We start from the raw sequence: 21060 nt of genomic DNA, 5'->3' as shown, positions 1-21060 counted from the left end.
CCCCCCCCCCCCCCCCCCATCAGTTAGCAACTTGGAGGTAGTCCGAGGCATCTCTCTTTTCTTCATGACATCCTTTCTTGGGTAGCCCAGTCTGTACTTTTTTTTTGTGTACCGACCGAATCACGTCTGTACAACTGAGGACCGATTCATGTTAAATCAAGCAGCACCAAACGTCGGCCCCCTGATGCGCAAGAGCTTCAAAGTCCTCTCTGCATGTCGACAGAGACACATTTCTTTTGTTATTAAACAGAGAAAGGACCCCAAAAAAACAATAGTTGGGTACCGAAATTGAATTTCAAGTACCAGTACCTAACCCTTTTGTGATCAGAATACACAACATTTGAGTCTTTCACTGTGTCAGGTTGCATGATATCAGCTCAATAGCGAACCAGTCCCACACATTCCAGGTGTCGGAAACGAAATATAAGACAGTCACTGGGTGTGTAGTGAGGCAAAGTAGGAGACAACCAAGACATCACCTGAAATGCCCTGAGGGTGTTGGGGCAAAAAGACTACTGTGTCCGAATAGATTTTCCTTCTCCCACAGTGACACCTGTACAACGTGTCCGGTGAAACTAGTGATGCTTGACTAGATGACGAGTGAAGCTATGCTTCTGGCGCTCATGCCAGAGGACACTGCCCTTTGGTATGAGAGCATTAAACCAAACACTGCTCAACCACACTTTGACCAGCGTCTTCCAGAATCGTTTAGGAACCCTGATTACACATGGAAACCTGGTGCTGTCACAGAGAAGTGGCTCTTAATCACCTCTGTACATCACACAAGACACGGAAGACAGTGAGCTCTGATTGGTAAGGCTCCTCTGTGTAATCTCAGGTCTCTGAGCCATGTCATCACTAGAATCTTTGACTATGCTTGTCCAACACAAAGACTCAAATGTTGTGTAGCATATACCCAGCACGAAGAGGTCATGGCGTGGCGGGCCCTGGCCACAACCAATGCCCCAAATCTGTCTGTCTGTCTCTTTGTCCGATCCCAGCAGTAGTGTTTCCACTCTGGTAAAACCTTGTACCAATCCTCTCCACAGGTCCACGTGAAGAGTGAGAGTCTCGCCATCAAAATCTCTCAGGAAATCAACTATGCCAAGAGTCTGTACTACGAGCAGCAGCTAATGCTGCCTGCCAGCGAGAACGAAGACTGCTTACTTCTCGAGTCCTGATCACATGACTTTCTTACAAGGATTTATAACGTTCTTAAATCCTGAGAAGGTGATGGATTTTTGTAGGCCTCAGTATTTTAAAGAGTAGGACGCACTGCAGTGAAAGGAACAGTCAGGGAACTTGGTTTAATCACGTGACCTGAAGTTTTTGCAAAGCACATGACATAAAACACATATGCAAGGCAGTGTTAGTTGGACCGAGTATATGTAGAAAACACTGGTTTCTCTGTGTTTCTATGGTGTACACAGTACTATGTTTGTGAATACAGAAATGTAAATAGAGCTACATAGCAATACTATAAACCAGTGTAAATACTGTATTAATAATGAAGTATGAAAAATAATGTGAAATGTAACAAACTGCCTTTGCACCTCTATTTTGTGTATAAGAGACTATTAGTTTGGGGGGGGGGGGTGAATTGCACTGACACAGGGAGGGAAGGGACCTGCAGCCCCTCTTTCTCCCACTGAAGCTGCCTGTCATTGTCTTTGCCTTTTACAATCGCAGACCTCCAGGTCCGACATGTCTACTTTTATTTACCAAGCCTTTTTTAATGAGGCCAGTCTTTCTACACAGACTTCTCTAATGGACAGTGTGCACGTCCTTCCTTCTAACCAGATTCACTCTTAATTGTACCCAACTTGTTGAAGAGTTTTGGTCTTTGGGTTTTGGTTTGGTGTCAGATGAGGTTTTCTAGAGTGGAGTTGAAGACAGGTGGTAGTAGTGAAATGATGTTTACAAGGACACTGCTTCAAATAAAGATCTACACTTGGAGCGCTCATTGTGTGGGACTTATTATTTCCAAACCTTCAGGCAATGTGGGATCTGGCTAAAAAATGTTGCTAAAGATACTTGTAAATACAGTACGATTATAATCCACAAAGGTGGTAATGATACCCGATTACACAAATCAGAGATCGGAGATCAGTCAAATTAATGTTGTGCATAAGACTTTATCTTATGTGCATAAGACAAGAAGAAGTACTCAGGACTGAGTACATTTCTCTAGACCGCCACCAAACCGGATCAGTGATGACATGTACTGTTCAACATGTTGTAGTTTTACAATCTAGGAAGTGAGCAGATGGACATGTTCAGCATCTAGTGTCTCATGTTCATCTCAGGAAGCTAGCAAGAGGACACCAACGACCTCCGTGTAGGCTGCTTCAAAATAAAAGCACTTACGGTGACGGTTCACAGTAGAACTACATTACTGTTTAACGAATAAAGGTGTACCTTTTCACATACAGTATCAGCTGTAAATCAAGTACTTTAAGTAATGCAGATATTGAGTTTTTATCACACTATCATTGAACATTTCTTTTAGACTACATTAGTTTTAAACTAAACAACATGAATTTCTTATTCAATTGCTTTAAACAAACATTTTATAACAATGCCGTACTTCAACACAACTGTAAGGTGCTTTTAATTGAGTATTTTCATTTTCTCCTACTTGCCTATTGTACGTTTTACTTATCTAGTTTTATAGCTTTAGTTACTTTGCATATTTATATTGACTATACAAAATATTATGAATAGTATTAAAGTGGATAAAGAGAAGACTTTATTGATGCAGTGGTTAAATTCACATGTTAGCTGCCAAGTAAAACTTCCGCTGTTATTTTGTTAAAAGTAACTCAAAATTAATGCAAAAGTAGTGTAACGCATTACAACTCAGAGACAGTAATATTGTAATATAACTAGTTACTCTCAAAGGACTGAAACTGAAAGGTTTTTGACACCACAGCAGATTTTACTGAGCAGACTGGACATGAACATCATGGAGGTCTTTGGTCTGAAACTCTGATTTGTCTCCAGTTCTAATCCTGCAAATGGACCCACTAGAAAATATCAACAAATCCTCCTTTTCCACGGGCTCCAAGATCGTCAGCGCTTACACGCTGAGCAGTACCTTTAACACACTGACCAAGTTGACAAATAAAGACACCATGCTGTTCTAATGTACCCAAATTTCTCAGGAGAGGCTCTAAAACGTTCCTAGCCATAGGCCGTGACATCTTCTGATTTGTATAGGACAGCCAAACAGATCGAGGTTGAGTGCTGAGTGGAAACCTGGTGGCAAATGACCTCAAACCCAGTAGACACCACAGAGTTGTTGTTTTTTTCGAGATGTCCCGAGAGGGTTACAAATCTCAAAATCATCCACAACTTTTGCTCTTCTGAACACAGAAAATCAAGTTTAGAAAAAAGGTGACCAGCTGAGAAGAATGGCTTGGTGGCTTTTCACTACATAAGAATGAACGCTAGATGTCCCCCTCGTCCTTTTTTCTCCTGTGGCCCTAGAAACGGGCCTACTGGTTCTGACCGTGGACAGTAGGAAACATGACCATTAGCATACAAAGCAGACTGAGGAACATGGGCCTTTTGGATAACCGCTGCAGTACATGGAACAACTTTGTCACTTTTTATAAGTTCATAAAATATCACAGAGCAATGAATGGTTTAAATGTGACAAAGGTTTCAGTTAGTTATGACCCAAAATGTCATTTTTTTGGTCCTAACTAACTGAAACCTTTGTCCCATTTAAACCAAAATTATTTACACTAAACTCCACTAAACAGGAACGTGTTAAATACAGTCCCGTCATTGGCTTCCTAGTTGTAGCCTACATCTGGGAATGCATGCTGGGAATGCAGCAAGGGAGCTTTTGTCACTAACTTTAAGTGGCCAGAGAATGAAATAACATCCAGTTATTATCAGACAGTATATCCTGAAACATCCAGTTATTATCAGACAATATATCCTGAAACATCCAGTTATTATCAGACAATATATCCTGAAACATCCAGTTATTATCAGACAATATATCCTGAAACATCCAGTTATTATCAGACAATATATCCTGAAACATCCAGTTATTATCAGACAATATATCCTGAAACATCCAGTTATTATCAGACAGTATATCCTTAAACATCCAGTTATTATCAGACAATATATCCTGAATTTCACCTGACTGACGAATCTTTGACTAGTCTGCTGCTTCCTGCTTGATGTTCTAAGCCCCCAACGTCGCCTTGCAGGCAGCGCTGCGACCATGACTTCAAGGCACCCAACCATTGCCCGATCCTAGTGCCTACCAGGCAACGCTGCCTGGAAGGCAACGTTGAGGGCTCTACACCCCAAACACCGTCAACACTGACAGTAATGCAGCGAAATACGATAGACTTCGTCTTAGGTTTAACAACCTATGAAACTAATAATGAACAATATGAAACTAAAACAACAGAAGCTTAATTAAGAATGGTTTTGGGACAAAAGGCTATTCAGAGGTGGATAAAAGCACTATGGAGGTGGGTAAACGCCATTTCCGAATTTTAAGAGGTGCATAAACGGCGTTTATGCACCTCTTAAATGCACTACATCCCCGGGTTGGAATGAATGTCCTCTGCAATTGGTGGTAGCTGCATATTTTCCACACATTGGAATGAAGGCTTCCACGTTGCATTGTTATGGATGTCGATCCTTGTTTAATGTGGCTATTTTTTCTAATTTAGAGAACAGCAACAGAAGACATTTTTACTTCTTCAGTTAAAACCTCAAACAGTCTCCATCTCTGCCTTTTCAAGCAGCCGACAGTTCGTGAAATATACATAAAACATTAAAATATTATTTAGGGAGCTTCAGCCCCCCCTAAAACAGGCCTAAGGACGTCCCTGTTGTAGATCTCTAAAGAGCAGATATCCACGTTTTCAACATGGTATGAACCGGTCTCTTTGATAAAATGCATAGTTAGTAATATGGTCAGTCTGATCTACACTGGAAACAAAACCTGCACGTGTCCTTATCACCACTAGTCATATGATCAGACTGCACCGGCACTGTTCTTTCCTGCTATTGTCCACTGGCATTGAACACATGGGGTAAGAAATGGACTCATGTCAGTTTAGGAAGCTTTGCTGCCATCAGGTGAAATGTTAACCGTCATGTTGTCCTCGGGTCAAATTGACCCGTTTTCCTATATAAATATTCTTTTTAACTACCCAATTGTAATTACCCAAAATAACATGATTGATGGGTAATTTTGGGGTGTCTTAGTCAATTTTATAGCATTTGAAAAAAACAATTGAAGTGATTTTGAAATAGTATTGAGTAAAAGTTGACATATTCCAGTCTGTGATTATCCATCCACATACATTCCTTTAATTTAAGTCTAAATAATTGTTCCCTGTGCAACTAGCAACAGCCTGACTCAGGTTTTCATCACGTCACAACTGACCTCCTCCCCTCTGTCTGTTCTTGATTGCAGGAGTGAAGCCGGGTGTGCGGGAGTCAGGGTTCAAGCTGCAGCTCTGGATCACTTTGGATTTATTTTGGACTTGGTTCTCTTTATCGTTGTATTCCCAACATTGGACTGGAATAAACCTGTTTACTATCATTCTGGTCTGCGTTCATGTTTGCATTTGGGTTCAACTAGTTCCACACAACAATAATTCCTAATTTCTGCTTTTCTAACTCAAACATTAAGTAGAATTTACTTATTTTTTTTACCTTCAATTCCAAAAGTAACTCTTAAACTAAAGTTAGAGGGTAATGTGTTAAACGTCACAAAAGGTGACATACATTGAAAGAAAAAGCTTCAGAAACCGGAAAAAAAGGTTGATTTTTAAAAAGCAACAACAACATTGTTTATTTTCAATTTTGATGGGAAGAAAACCCAAGGGTCAAACCGCTTCCTGCATGACTGCAATTAATCTCCACAAAGTAACTGGACAGAAACGTGTTTCCTGTCTAATGCAACAGCCATCTTCTTTCTCTTGCTCTCTCTCTCTCTTATGAAAGAGACTTCAGATACAGAACCAGTTGGAAGCATTATATGGAATAAGTTTTCATCTGTCTTTTAATTCTCAACCCCTGGTTATTCGGCTCAGGTTTCATCATGTCACAATGAAGAGAGAGCTTGACTAAACCCTTACTTTGAGTACTTAATGGTGCAGGTTTGAAAGAATAACTTTGAATGCTACATACGAAAAACAAGTTTATTCATTTGTCTACCCAAATGCATTTTTTTAGGGCGTTAATGTTACAGTCTATCCACAGAATTTGTAAGTTGAGAAGCGGCCCATTTTTCACTTCAAATAACAAAAAACACAAGACACACACAGATGAACTTTTTACTAATGCAAAATCATATATATGCAATATCATCGGTTGTGTCCTCAGTTGGAGATCAAACTATACTCCATGTGTTCCGGGAAACTGTGACGCTAGCCTGAAGGGACACAAACACAAAAAAAGGATTCTTCATAAATAACTAGTAATTAAGTGTGACTTGTATCTATGCATATGTTGTGTCATGCAGTGTTCATTACATCTCACAATAAGACAGTAGCTGAGCTGTAGTCGGGAAGTGGTTACCCTAGCTTAGCATAAAGACTGGAGGCAGGGGTAAACCGCTAGCCTAATAACTACCACCACTAGTTAACGTGTCGTTACTGTTGGTTGAAGCTGTACACGGACACAAATGTTATAACAATTTATGATTTTAGGGGGAGTAACATGATGAGAACAACTTGTTAACCAAAAACAAGAGGATATTTAAAACGGATGATGAGGTCAGGTCTTCACCGCACAGCCACTTAACATCATCCTCTGGAAACTATGAATAACAAGAGTTCTATGATTGCATGTACCGTATAGTCAAAATTCATGTTGTCTCTTCCGAAGACCACCAAACCAGCACAAGTGTTTGTCCCCCCTGCTCCAGTATATTTGCCTCACCTCTTCCATTGTTGCATCCCAGACCGCTGGCGTTTCCTATTCTATCCATCCTTGCTCCGAAGCAGCCAGACGACAGTTTCCTGGCAGTCATCAGCAGGTCCTGCAGACGGCTCCTTTGACTTGCGGCCCTGCTGTGGGCCTCAGCTGGTAATTGAGATCTTTCTGATATTAAAGGTTCTTGGTTGGCCTCCTGGTTCCAACCCTGGCTGCTCTCAGGCTGTTGATTTGTCCCTTCATAATCAGCTTCAGAGTCCTCCTCCTGGGCTGCATCAGCCAGATTCTCCTCAAAGCGCTCCAGTATGGACTGGTATGGAGAGTTGAAGATGGGTTAAAACAAAGTGTTAACATCCACACTGGTTATGTTACACATTAATAGACACTGGAAACATATGCATGAGCCATTTAGTAAATGTGTAACTAGGGACAGCCCAGAGTGTCTGGTGGTGGTGTTTGTTGGCTGCTGGAAATGGGATTTTAAATTGTTTTAGTTATATAGTTAAACATAAAATTTGAACATTAAAAAAAAAACTATGGCGTTAAAGTGTAAATTTAGACCTTGACTGTGACTGTCTCGAGGCGATTGGTAAGCAAAGGACTCTAACAGACATGTTCCACTTCCTGGAACTGATCCAGTCTTGGAGCACAAGGATCATTGGGTCTTTGTCTGTAACAAACCTTTTCTAAACTAGAAGGGCATTCGAAGACCTTCGCCAATGCACGCCCTATCTCACAATGTTAATGCAAGGGGGGTTTTCCCAGCCAGGAAGTCATTTTCCGGTTATTTCAACAACACATAAGTGCAGCACCAATGCGCAATCCCGCAATGTTGATAAAAGGGGAAAATAATTAGTGTATCAGTCCCATGATTGGGATCCATTTCAAGATGTAATGGGTTGTTCCTTGGCCCCCGCAACACCCTTGTACCAAGACCACATCTATATTTTGTAGAGTCTATGATTGCCACACATGCATGAGCATAAGCCCAAGCTGGGTGTATGGAATTACTTACATGAAGTGAACCACATGGCATATTGTTGGGTAATGTTATGTTACCAAACTGAATTTTGCAGAGATTTTCACAGAAAAATTTGTAAGTTCCAGTTGCACTTGGGTCTCTTTAGTATTTTATGTGGGTAGAGTTGTAGATAATAACTCTAGATCATTGTTTGCGTTAGTAAGTAATAAGTGCAATATTATATTTTGAGGTGTATTATATTTAGAGGTTATGTCAGAATAAGTTTACATGGTTTCATTTTCAAAAAACACCATATTTAACAACAATCCTCACTGTCAACATGTATGTCGAGAACATTTCTTTAGGATATATTGTTTGTGTTTTTAGCCCCCAACGGCTCCTGGGAGACATACGCACTAGGATTAGGCAACGGTTAGGGTTGGGTTAGGGTTAAGGCTGGGGTTAGGTGTCTTGAAGGAGACGTTGGGGGTGTAAAACACCATCAAGCACAGAAAACCGTGTTATGCGGACACCTTTTATCTGTACTGATAAGAAACTTTAAATGGAACTTTTAAGGAATCCCTGTCACATTAAATCTTACCATGTTATTTCTCACCATGACGCTCTAAATGCTATAATAATAATTCCCAACACTCTGCCAGACATACAATTCTACAATAAACAGAGGCGCAAAAAGTGCAAAGTTGGAAAAAGGTAACAATAAGTGATCTCCCTGACTTCATTATAATTTTTATCATTAGCCCGCCAAGGAGGTTATGTTTTCAGCAATTACCTAACTAATACTGGACACGTTTTTATAAAAACTTGGTTGAAGGGTCCGTTATATTTTGGAGTGGATCCAATTCACGGGGCATACTCTGATTTTCACCCATTACATTGTGAAATAATTAATTGCCTTGATAGAGTTCTGCACTCTCTGAGTGCCATTGTAGTCATTGTTATTATTATCATTTTCATTATGATATACAATATAACTATGATTAAGTTTGTCATGATTAACATTAGTAGTATTGGTGGTGGTGGTGGTTGTAGTAGCAGTAGTATCTTTTGATGGCGGCAAGTATTGCTACTAGCATAATAGAGTTCTTCCCGGTCTGACACACACACACACACTCTCACACACACACACACACACACACACACCTAGCCTTTTCAATGTGTCTGTCTATTGAAATGCAATAAATAAATACTATTGAAGTGTTGTATAAAACATTGGGTTTAAAAAACATCTAAAAACGGGAAAAATAAACCAAAACTCTCTGTATATTGAGAAAAACTTGATGAAGTTTTGGACACTGTGTGGATGAACAGCTACTGTAAAAAATGTCCTTAGAATTGGACATTATTATTATGAATATACCAGGAAGGTGTGAGGAATAGAAGAGTTACGTGGTTTCTTACCTTGAGCTGAGCCAGGTCACTGGTTGAAGAGGTCCTACCCAGGACGTGGCTGCTAACCAGTGTGTGCTGGCACAGCAGGACCAGCAGGCCCCACAGGACCGCAGTCCTCATGTTATCCTTTTGCTGCAAATACTGATACTCCAGGCTGCACTGCAAGATTTTATATCCATGCCAACACACACACACACACACACACACACACACACACACTCTATGCAACAGACACACACACTCTATGCAACAGACAGTAAGTGTCATTGGCTCATCATTTTGGAGATTACCTTGAGTGCATTCTGACACCTCTGCATGATAAGGCAGCTGGTCAGCTGGTGGTAGGTGATGTGTGTGTGTCTGTGTATCATCACACTTTCCGAGCAACAGTGGCATGACCTGAGGAGCCATCTTGGAGCTCTGAGCTCAGACATGGTGTGCATTGACAGGAATGCAGCGTTCACCGTGCAAATACTCACACTCACACTCCTAAGCCTTAAACATACCATAGTAGGTTAAAACTGCTTCCCCTGGGTTACAGGGAGGCTACGTGGTATAGATTAGTAGAAGAAAACTATCTCATTCATATTTATGATGATTTTATTTGGGGTAGAGTTATGTTAACTCTATAGAGTTATGCTAACTCTATAGAGTTATGTTAACTCCAACCTAAGTATGAAAAGGGTCAAAATTTCACATAAATGACACCCTGAAAAAGGCGTCGGCTACTCTCCAAACTCCCATCACCCAGTCCTGTCTCCCAAAGAATCACATTCCCATACAACGTACAAACGATTTAAAATAAGTCAACATTGACTTTTGGTTTTACGTGGAACACAAACAGCGGTGTCCTTGGTGTCCGTTCATCATCATCAGCTCAATTTTATAACATTTTATGGCATTTTAAGGCCTTTGTCGATAGGACAGCTGAAGACATGAAGGTGGTAGAGGGGAGGGGGGGATGACATGCAGGTTGGAGTTGAACCTGGGCCTGCTGCGTCTACATATGAGCACCTACTCTACCAACTGAGCTATCGGCTCATCAAGTCTAACCTCCCAATGGACTAGAGACTTTGATCAGAAATTATATTTGTTTACATCAAAAACATACTACCTTTCCCTCGTAACATAATTGAGAATGCCGTTGTATGGCAAAGTCATTGGTAGGAGACAGGGCTGCATCACTACAACACATTATGTGATATTTGTTCATATTTGTGCTCATACAGAGCTGAACAAAGGTGGGGGGAACAGCACCAATGCACACAGAGCATTAGTTAGTTTTATGGTAAGCTCACTTACCCAGAGAACGTGGCTTGTGGCCGAGAGGTGTGCTCATCAGTGGTAAAGTACCCAGGCATCTTCAACAGGTAGCCTCTGGATGATGTAGAGCCAGCCGGTCAAAGTTACCATTCAAACCCCTACAGGCCTTTTTTTAACGGTCAGGGTTCTAAATCGCAACAAAGACCGGCTTGCTCTACAACCTTTATATCTTGTTATTACTTTGTTCCTGAGTTTGCCATTCCTGCTCATGGACCCTAATTCAACAATCTAAGTGCATGTTGTGAAGTGCCTGGTGGAGGTGCGTTCAGTGTGTGCAAAAATCCACTTTTGCTAGTTTGATGGCAGGAAAAAAAAGGGTATGTGCGCGAGCGCATTGTCCTAATGGGTTGTACGTATTAATGTAAATATGCTGTATTTATATAGCGCTTTTCCAGTCTTAACAACTGCTCAAAGCGCTTTTACATCTACAGGAAACATTCACCGTGAATGGTGAATGTTTCCTGTAGAAATGTTTCCTGTTTCCACACATTCATACACTGTGGCCGGGGCTGCCGTACAAGGTGCCACCTGCTCATCAGATAAACATTCACACACATTCACACTCCGATGCGCAGCACCGGGGGCAACTCGGGGTTCAGTGTCTTGCCCAAGGACACTTCAACAGTGACCGCAGGGGCAGGGATCGACCCACCAACCTTCCGACTGGCAGGCAACCGCTCTACCACTGAGCCACAGCCGCCCAGATCAGAGGTGTATTCTGGGTGTAACATCAGAGAGTCATTTCCTCCTTCCTTTAACAGCCAGGCGCGTTTGGACCTTGGTCTCTGTGTGTGTGTGTGTGTGTGTTTGTGTGTGTGTGTGTGTGTGTGTGTGTGTTTGTGTGTGTGCCTGTGTGTAAAAGGTTTAGTGTGATCGCGCTGTGCACAAGCCTAAGCACGTTTTACTAATGTGCTGTTAAAATAACAATAGAATGCTGCGTTATTGCCTTTAGACCAGGTTTTTGTTGAATCAATGGCTGAAAGATAACAATACTTCCGGAATGCACCTGAACACAACTCCCTGTCAGACCAGCACGCCCAGAATGCAGCTGAACACACCTCTCTGTAAGAGCAGCCCACCCAGAATGCACCTGAACACACCTCCCTGTAAGACCAGCACGCCCAGAATGCAGCTGAACACACCTCCCTGTAAGACCAGTGGGTCATCACTTGTGTGTTTGTGAGGTTGTTGTGAATAATGTCCCAGATGGCCCCTCGTGATCTCTGTGTTTCTCCTATCGTCTCATGTTGGATTGATGTTGGACAATAACAACATGTGACTGTTACAGTTACTGCCAGCAGCAGAAGTTGTGTTTCTCTTGTTAAAATGAAGCTTCTACCCGGGCTGCAGGGATTTTAGTACTTGATATTTCTAAGTCTTTGTAATGTCCCAAAAAATGTACTAAACCTAAACAATAATTTCATTGATTCACATAATTATCTTTTTGCGTCTGTTTGTGTGCATGTGTCTCTGTCTGCTTCTGTGTCTCTCCGTCTGTGTGTGTGTGTGACTGACTATTTTGCTGTGCATGATAATGCTCAAGCAACACTCAGTTCAATGATGCGTGGTTGTAAACATTTATTAAAACATTCAACAGTACATAAAGAACAGTCCCACAAATGCATGTGTAAGCCACCATCAATGTTCAATAAATATGAGTAAATAAATAGCATTCAAATAAAAATATATTTTGTTGAGATGTTGCCGTTCCAGAATTCTGATGAACTTCATCTTCACTTTGGATCTGCAAGAGAACACATCGACAATAACAGCAGCTGTTAAGATTCTTCATACGTTGTTATTCTGTTCATTAATGATACAAGTGTGCATGTATAAATATCAGAAAAAAAGATATTATGAAGAAAGCATAAAGAGATAAATACACATGGAGCTACAATAAGTTTTTTAGTGTTTTCTTTGGATGTCGTTACTGTAACTTACTGCCGACAGTGTTGCACCCCAGGGAGCTCATGGAGCCTATTCTGTCCATCCGTCGACCGAAGCACCCTGAGGAGTTCCTGAAAGAGTTGTTGCGGACGTTCTTTAGATTCTTCGCTGAGAAAAACTCCCTGATCGCTTCTTCATCCAGTCTTGTTTGAGGCTGCTGTTCATCTGCTGCCTCTTCCATGTTCAGAATGTCCAGACTGTCCCTCCTTGCAGGGACGCTCTGATCCAGATTAGGAACTGACTCCTCCAATCTGTGAAGGAGCACCTGTAAGACACATACAGTAGGCTAAGTCTTGAATAATAAAAAGAAACATATCATTTTTGCAATGATGATAAAGCTCTCTGGTAGCACATTCGAGCATTGTTATGCATTAGAAGCAGATCAATAAGAAATAATATAAATAATAAGAAGAAAAAGGGATCTTTTCCTACAATGAAAGGCTCCAAATAAACATTTCCTTCAAGTTAATGTCTTAATTATTTATTTATTCCATACTCATTACACTCATTTGCTTAGAGCACCAAATTGAACTTCAGTAACCACATATCAGATCATGGAGTCCCATTAAATGATGCATTCTCCCAGAGGTCCAGGTACTAAAGTTGTCTTTTCATGCCACGGCAGATTTCCTAAAATGTTACCCATGTTCCCTAGAACTGTGAAAATGTGAATGTCTAGAAAATGTGAACTTTCCAAACCCAAAGTTTCAGAATCACTCCTTTAGAGACTCACCTTTAAGATGTCTATGTCAGTGTCGGTGAGGCCTGTGCTGATGGGGTATGTGCTGAACAGCTGCAGGTTTAGGATGAGGAGGAGGAAACAGGACAGATGCATGATTCTCTATGAGGTCTTGTTGCTCGTGTCAATGGATGGATGGATGGATGGATGGATGATTTATGTCTTCTTTGCCCGGGAGCTGTTTGGCTGCTAGAGCCCACAGCAGCAGCCTGCCTTCTTTTATGCATACACATGACACACGTAAGCATGCCAGGAATTGGACCGCCATTCCTGACACCTGATTATGATAACAGGAGCTGTCAGAAACTGCTCCTTTTAAAGCGTTGTCTCTTAGATATGGGGCATTCGTATGACATAGCTGCTTCCACATGCTACTGTGTTTCAGAAACATCCTCCAACCCCCCTGTCCACTGGGCATTGTTGTCAATGAGCTACGGGAAGTAGTAAACTAGTAAACAGACAGTGTGACAGTGTTACTAAGTTAAGAGGGTGAACGTGATTGTAGCCTGCTTTCCAAGGGCGGAACCGAATTCTGACCACCACTCTACTAAAGGGTTCTTGAAAAAGATGCAAATGTCCCACCAGCTCTCATGGTGCTGCTCTATGGCAGACTGCATTAAATTTAGATTATGAAAAAACTAATATGTGTCAGGAGAAGTCAAGAAGCCACAGGTGCTGGATGCAAGAACACTTAAGCCTCACACTGCACAGCTATTACAATCTGTCCTACGTATCAGTTGTACTTAGAGATGTGAAGGCTGATATCAATGTTTTATGTTATTAACTGATCTATAACGTCAAAGGCGTTAACTATTACGTAGTGTACACGTCTGCGTTTCCCTTCTCATAGGCTACATAAAAGTTTCCCACCATAAACCATAAATTGTTGCTTAAGTGCATCAGAATGCATGAAATGAAGTCTTTGGCGCTCAAAATAACCCTAGGGGAGGACACCCAGACCCCCTCCACACACACACATACACACACAGAAACAAATTCAGGTAAAAAATGATTGTATATATACTGTATATATACTGTATATATGTACAAGAGATAATGCAGAGCAAAGCGGTTGTTATAACGCATACAACCCTAATCAATGGTCAGGATTAGACCCTTTTGAAAAAAATTATAATTATAATGCTATACAATTTTTGTGCTTCAAGTTAGAATTTGCAAACTTGTCTGTTACTGACAGAGGGCAAACAATCACAGGTTCAAAGAAACAGGTTTAATATCCTCCAACCCAGTCAAGGACACTTTTGTTTTTTTTTCCACTTCTTTATCATTTCATTTGATTCTGGTAGTGATGATTGTGTGTGTTTCGGTTTTCCTGTTTTGATGTGTATGGTTCCGATGACGATGTATGTTAGTCTTTGTGTTTCCCTTGTCTTGTGTCACATTATTCTCGTCTGTTGGCGCGTGTATTGGTTTTCAGTTTTCTTGTGTGGAGTTCCTTGTGGTCTCTTTGGTCTTGTTTTGTTATCCTGCTCTTTTGGTTGGTTCCACATCCTGGACTTTGTACTGCCTGCTGCCTTTAGGACTGCTTGGGTTTAGTATGAACTTTGTTTTTTTGTTAAGAAATCCTCAACCTACGCCTGCCTGCTCGTTGTACTTGGGTCCTTAAATTCCCTGAGTCGTAACACTCGTGGTACTTAAAGGAATTTTTGTAGTTTTTTATGGGTTCAAAATTTTGCATTTATCCTCTCTTATAATAATAAATATTTATTGTTATCCAGTAAAATTACTGATGTTGATTTTTGCAAGGCACTTTATCCGTGTCACATAATCATAGGGGCCGAGCCCCCTGTATTTGCTATGACAACCGCCTTGCTTTACATTATCAAATAAATACCAAATAAATCAATAATTTGAAATGAAGTATTGATTTTAAATAGGAGTTTATGGACTTAAATACCATTGTATTGCTTCCGCTGAAGAAAATTTCAATTCAATTTCAATTCAATTTTATTTATAGTATCAATTCATAACAACAGTTATCTCAAGACACTTTACAGATAGACCACACTCCAGAATTTACAAGGACCCAACAGTTCTAGTAGTCTCCTCCAGAGCAAGCAACAGTGCGACAGTGGCGAGGAAAAACTTTGCCACTGTCTGTTCCGTCTCTATGGTTATACGTCCATAGCAACGTAAACTCTGCAGCTGTATTTATTATGGGATGCTGCCGTGTTGGCCAGGAACAATAGGCCCCAAGGATAAGTTGATTTCAGTGGCCCGAGCACCCTATAAGCGCCTTTAAAGATGTCTTCAAAGACACACTACACCTAATTAATTACCACCTGAAAAGACAAATAAATTCAAAGTCTACTATGTGTGCTTTAAATGCAGTAATTAAACACTTTATTGCGGAATTGAGCAAAGGCAAGCACACAAATCAAATACCTAAAACTACTGGTATGGTACTGTATGCAACTTAATAAAATGATAAAAATGATTTAAATTCAAAACCTGTTTAAAATGACTAAATTGTAACCTAATTTAAACTAAACTGATCAAAACTTAATAATTGATTCAAACGGAAAGTTGGAAAGTACCTTGTGTCCCCTGAGTTATGAAGGATGGAGCGTTGGGATCTCCACATGTTTGACAACCTGTAAGTTAACGTTACAGGCATGTAGCGTTGGCATAGCACAAAGATGACAAACCTTCCCTTAAGTCACCAGCTAACGCTAGCGGTAGATTGTTTAACAGAAAGCTGAAAGCATTTCTAGGCAACCAAATATGTTCCAATAAACTTTCATCAAGTGAACATTACAGTATGTGTCTGTCTAAGCTGCCAAAAGGATGGCAGTGGAACAATGGTACCACACTGTGAACATTTTTCTTTGTTCACCACTGCTTCGGAAAGACTTTTAAAAGATACGTTGTTGTAGACAATGATTTTTCTCAAGTGAAAAAATGTCCAGTTTTCACTGTTTTTCATGGGACCATTGGCATTAACCGTGTACTTAAATTGACTGGCACTTTGCACGCAATACTACGGTACTTTCTTGTGTGACGTAATTCCCAAGAGGCTGCCTTATATATATATATATATATATATATGTATTATATACTATACTTGCACATTTGTTTCAGTGTCTAATAACGGTGCTTGAGATCTCAAAGCTCACATGGACACCGAAAAATCTTATCTTATTACATTGAAAAGGGTTTAACAGATATTTAGTTGAAGCTGGACATAGAACATGTAGAACATTATTTCATAGTTATTTAATTATTTGAAAAGAGAGCTATTGTTTTGTTACAGGTTGTTACAGATTTTATTTATTGAGTAAGTTAATTTGTAACATTGAGGCATAATAAAGCATGTTATACGGTTAATACCTCTGAGAAGCCTGTCTGAATTTGTGTCTCAAGGCCTCGTTTTTTTAAATTAAAATATGATCACCATACTAATCAAGAGAGTGTTGTGTGTCTCGTATCCCAATGGCTTCAGCAGGTTGCCTTTCATGATTCCAGTATGACGTGTCATCTTGAGACTTGAAATCAGTCGCATGCAGTCAATCACGTTATCCAACCAAAACATAAGCTGTCCACATGTGATTTAAATATCACTTGCGTCACGTGTTCATTTTCAAACCGTGGCGTCTTTTCCAACCCGATATAGGTCAAATTCCACATGCAACTTCTGACAGATGGTAATTTAAAAATGAAATTATTATGAATGACTGACACATTGGTTTAATAAACATGCACCCAGTATGACAATGTTGCCTGAAAATGAGGAAACTGCTTTCAAATGTGCCCAAAAAAGAATCACAGACTCAGCTAATATGCAAAATAATTATTTTACTACAATGAATATCTATTAGAAGGCAGCTCTACTTTATCCAACAAAAAATTAAATAAATAATAAATACATTTACAATAATTTCTTTTTTAATAGCTCAAATATGAGAATGGAAATCACAGCTCTGAATGAGGACCATGGACGGGAGAGACTTCAGTACCCGCCCTTAGACGAGGAGCTTTACTGTCGGTTAAGGTCACACTGCTGTGCAGATGAGAACCCCCGAGTCGTCCGCGCCTGTTGACAGAACAAAAGCATATTACTACACCAGATTAAAATAGTTCTGCCATAACCGCAGCTGCTGCCCTGATGCCCTTGAGCAATGAGCCATTTCACCTGCAGCAGTGCGAGTCTAGGATCAGAGCTTTAGGAGCTTTAATGAGAATGTGACATGGATACGGTGCCTTGCAGAAGCGGTAATCCCCCCCTCTGCCCCACACCCTCTGCTAAATCAGTAACTTCACTGGATAACAATGAATGCATGCAATTAGTATTACAACAGAGGTTAAATGCAAAATAGCAAACGGATGAACAAAACTACAAAAGTGCTTATGTACTACTAGAGACATCTTAAATGACAATGAGGTATAAACATTTTTTATTAAATTATTTAAAAAAATTGTTAATTGTTTTTTTATTTTATTTTTAGGGAGGCTGAAATGAAATTGAAGGTGGCTTGAGCCCCCCCTAAAAAGGGTCTAAAATCGCCCCTGCTCCAGCAGCTCCAATACAGATGCTTAGTGGCACCATTAATGATAAAGGGTTTTAACGCCCTTTATTTCAGTGCAATTAATTACAATGAACTCCTTCTGAATACATCACCAACTATTCATGGGAACAATTTTTAGACAATTTTCTTAATCTGCATTCTTCAGTTGGCCCTTTTGTTCATTAATCCCAATAGTTTTTCTGTGTATTCTGCTTTGGGCAAGTAATGAATAGAACAGAAAGCCTTTTATTGTCACTCTACACATGTACAATGAGATTAAAAACTTATTTTCCAGTGCCAACATATATGTACGTAAAATAAGAATAGCAACATGGAATAAAATGAAAAAGATTATTTTGTAAATATGGCTTTTTATATACTGCATTATGTTCAACCTGTGCATTTTGTTCAAAAACATTAGCATAATAAATGTACTGTATGTGTCTGTTTTCCTAGTTGTGTAAAGCCAACTTCATTTGTTATTTTAGGCTATATAGTCACGTGCAATAACTGTAGAAGTTTTTTGAAGATAAACTGAGTTTTTTCTACACTTACACCTGATATTCTGCATCACATTCTCCATTTTGGTAGGTATTTTTTTATTCTACATAAATAATCTAATTCCTCCCTGTAGGCTAAAGTGTATTAAGAACTTGTCCTGTATTTATTATGGGCACATATTTGCCCATCTTATTTGACATTATTACTACCTTTGGTTAACCTTATGAAAAGAAAGTTATAGAAAACTCTACTCTCCGACCCTTTTCTCTCTGTTGCTGTTGAGCAATTCATACATCTTTCCCCATTTCCTACCTTCAGCTTCAGCATCCCAGTCCGCTAAAGGACCCGATCCTCTCTAGCCGGACTCCGAAGCAGCTCCTCAGCCCGCCCTTCTTGTACCGGCTCCACGAGCGCTTGGAGGTCCTCATGAGGTCCTTGAAGAGACGCGTGGGGTCGTTTTGTTTAGCAGCAAGTGCCGAGTTGTCAGGGTCGGAGGAGTCCCATGGGTGCTCCCCTGGAGCTCCGAACACCGACTTGTCTGTGCGTCCATCCTTCCCCCCCACCTCCATCTCCTCAGAGGAGTAATAAGGCGCGGCGTTGATCTCCTCTTCTAGAAGCTGCTTTAAACTCTGTGTGTGTGTGGGGGGTAAAGCACACAATTCTTAAGACATTTAGGGCTTGAAACATTATTATTATTATTAGATTTCCCTGAGACATAGTGTAGTCGTGGTAGTTATACCGCTATTGTGCAAATACACAATAATAATGAACTCAGCCTTTTTTTGGGCTATTTTTAACACACATCTATAAATACTAAATATTAAAAAATGTTTGATGTAAGCTACACTAACTGTATTGTTAGATGGACTAAGTGATGGCCTATTGCCTCTCCTTGTCACGTTAGTTCCTCCTCAGTCAGAAGGTAAACTTACCTGTAGATCAGAAACGGATTTGGCTCCTACGAAATGAAGCAGTAAAAGCAGAGATAAACAGAAAACGGAGATATGTGGGTTCATTTTCTTTTGTAATTTTCTTTTTTTTTTCTGTAAGGACAAGCTGACGCGCGACTCAGTCCTCCCTGCTCTTCTGTCTTGCGCAATGGCCAGGTGGCTCCTTTATAGGCCCACCGATTTTCCATCCCGGTGCCTTGGGGGGGAATTAACGAGGTGTGACTAATGCCTCCACACGTGGGAGTACAGGCTAACTTGGCTGTTGGAATTGGGGGGCTGGTGTTTACAGGTTCAAACTGCTCTGAAGCTCTGGAACGACAGGAAACAGGACTGGAGACCCGAGGATCAGGTCTTGGGTTGCTCAGATCCGGAATCAGGACTACACCTCAAACCCAAAAACATTCAGACTGAAACTACACATGGACCTTTTATTTTGTATTTCTTTTGTCTAGAATAACTATCATAATTAATTGTTTTAAGTAATCTTAGGTGATTTCAGTGGTGTGGTCTAATGTACGGTATTGGCTATACTGTACTGTGTACAGTATATATATCCCAGAATCTGCCTCTGGGGGAGGGGGGGCACATATGGTGGTGGTAGTAGCTCCGTCCATAGGTAGTTTGGTTGGAAACCCGAGGGTCACTGGTTCAAGTCCCCATGTGGACCAAAGTATGGTGGTGGACTGGTAGCTGGAGAGGTGCCAGTTTACCTCTCGGGCACTGCCAAGGTGCTCTTGAGCAAGGCACCGAACACCCAACTCCTCAAGCTGCCTTTCCATGGGCAGCCCCCCCACTCTGACCTTTCTCCATTAGTGCATGTATAGGCATCTGTGTGTGATAACAACAGAGTGTAAATTGTAATTTCCCCTTGTGGGACTAATAAAGGATACATTATTATGATTATTGTATCTTAGTTGGGGTCTTTTGTCATCCCCATTGAAGTTTTGAGCATTTAAAAAACTTCATTTCCTGTATTTGGATACACTTTAATGCCCCAATTTAAGATGGAAAATACCTTTATTGTGAAGATGAAAAAAACAGATGACAAGTCCCAATATATATGCAAAATATGAAGGATAGTATGTTGTTGCCTGTGCTTTGGGTATTTTTAAGTGGGTATATGGAAATTCTGGAGCTTTCCTAGTGGGTATACTGCATATACCTGCGTATCAAGTAGACTACCCCACTGGATGATTTAACTACAGCCGCCGACACTTTACATTTCTTTTTCTCCGCAGGGATTAATAGGAAACGGTCTGTGGTTAACCTTGACCTAATATCACCTGAGAAATTTCCTCTTCCTCTTGTTTAGTTTTTTCTTTGTGTGATGTTAACAGTTAATCCAAACTGTGAATTTGGCAGGTGTGTTGCATAGACTGTGTCCTTAATTTTACGTTATGTTTGGTTTTTGAAATTGCCTTACAATTTGGCTCTATCAACAGGATGACATCCCTTAGTTTACAGTCCTACCGCTAGTGAGATTGTGAAAGTGCACATATTATGACAAACATTTGGGGGTTATTTTGTGTCTCTGGTGCTTCAACACAGGTAAATTTGGAAGAAAAAAAAAACATGCTGTTAAGAGTGAGATCCAGTTTCTGAATGTCCTCTGATCCGGTTTCTGAACGTCCTCTGTCTTCAGTCTCCGGGAGAGCTGTTCAACATCTGCACGGCTTTCTACATCACTAGCTGAGACGAGGTGGATAACTGTAGCATGCTAGCTCGTTCTCAATCTTAAAACACTGCTCCAACAGCCACTAGTTGACCATAATCTCCAAA

At 40.5% G+C, this 21060-nt stretch overlaps 4 protein-coding genes across 10 annotated transcripts in view; 1 reads left to right on the top strand and 3 right to left on the bottom strand.

Moving 5' to 3' along the window:
- Window positions 1–1956, top strand: part of vps13d (vacuolar protein sorting 13 homolog D) — a 79700-nt gene extending 77744 nt beyond the window's left edge. For all 6 annotated transcript variants that reach the window (XM_034876870.1, XM_034876872.1, XM_034876871.1 and 3 more), the window contains one exon: window positions 1050–1956. In XM_034876870.1, coding sequence (XP_034732761.1) covers window positions 1050–1181 — 132 coding nt within the window. In that variant the 3' untranslated portion in view covers window positions 1182–1956. The remainder of the gene's footprint in view (window positions 1–1049) is intronic.
- Window positions 1957–6355: 4399 nt separating this feature from the next.
- nppa (natriuretic peptide A) lies at window positions 6356–9432 on the bottom strand. The gene is made up of 3 exons (XM_034876890.1): window positions 9305–9432; window positions 6928–7231; window positions 6356–6418 (listed from the first exon to the last, which is right to left on the bottom strand). Exons 1-3 carry the CDS (start codon window positions 9413–9415, stop codon window positions 6414–6416), a joined length of 420 nt encoding a protein of 139 aa, XP_034732781.1. The 5' UTR covers window positions 9416–9432; the 3' UTR covers window positions 6356–6413.
- A 2881-nt stretch (window positions 9433–12313) lies between these two features.
- Window positions 12314–20480, bottom strand: nppb (natriuretic peptide B). 2 transcript variants are annotated; one of them, XM_034877778.1, is made up of 3 exons: window positions 13299–13510; window positions 12560–12830; window positions 12314–12362 (listed from the first exon to the last, which is right to left on the bottom strand). In XM_034877778.1, the coding sequence occupies exons 1-3, from the start codon at window positions 13398–13400 to the stop codon at window positions 12352–12354; spliced, it is 384 nt and encodes a 127-aa protein (XP_034733669.1). In that variant the 5' UTR covers window positions 13401–13510; the 3' UTR covers window positions 12314–12351. The 2 variants fall into 2 exon arrangements, with proteins under 2 accessions (XP_034733669.1, XP_034733667.1); XM_034877776.1 differs by lacking the exon at window positions 12314–12362 and adding an exon at window positions 20469–20480 and having other exon boundaries at window positions 12546–12830; window positions 13299–13466.
- Window positions 17148–19441, bottom strand: nppal (natriuretic peptide A-like). The gene is made up of 3 exons (XM_034877775.1): window positions 19264–19441; window positions 18644–18960; window positions 17148–17358 (listed from the first exon to the last, which is right to left on the bottom strand). The coding sequence occupies exons 1-2, from the start codon at window positions 19345–19347 to the stop codon at window positions 18652–18654; spliced, it is 393 nt and encodes a 130-aa protein (XP_034733666.1). The 5' UTR covers window positions 19348–19441; the 3' UTR covers window positions 17148–17358; window positions 18644–18651.
- Window positions 20481–21060: the final 580 nt, after the last annotated feature.

Source organism: Etheostoma cragini, chromosome 7 (assembly GCF_013103735.1).
Source record: "Etheostoma cragini isolate CJK2018 chromosome 7, CSU_Ecrag_1.0, whole genome shotgun sequence".
NCBI classification, from domain to species: Eukaryota; Metazoa; Chordata; class Actinopteri; order Perciformes; family Percidae; genus Etheostoma; species Etheostoma cragini.
Note: the sequence above shows the minus strand (reverse complement) of the source record. Positions and strands in the feature narration are given on the sequence as shown.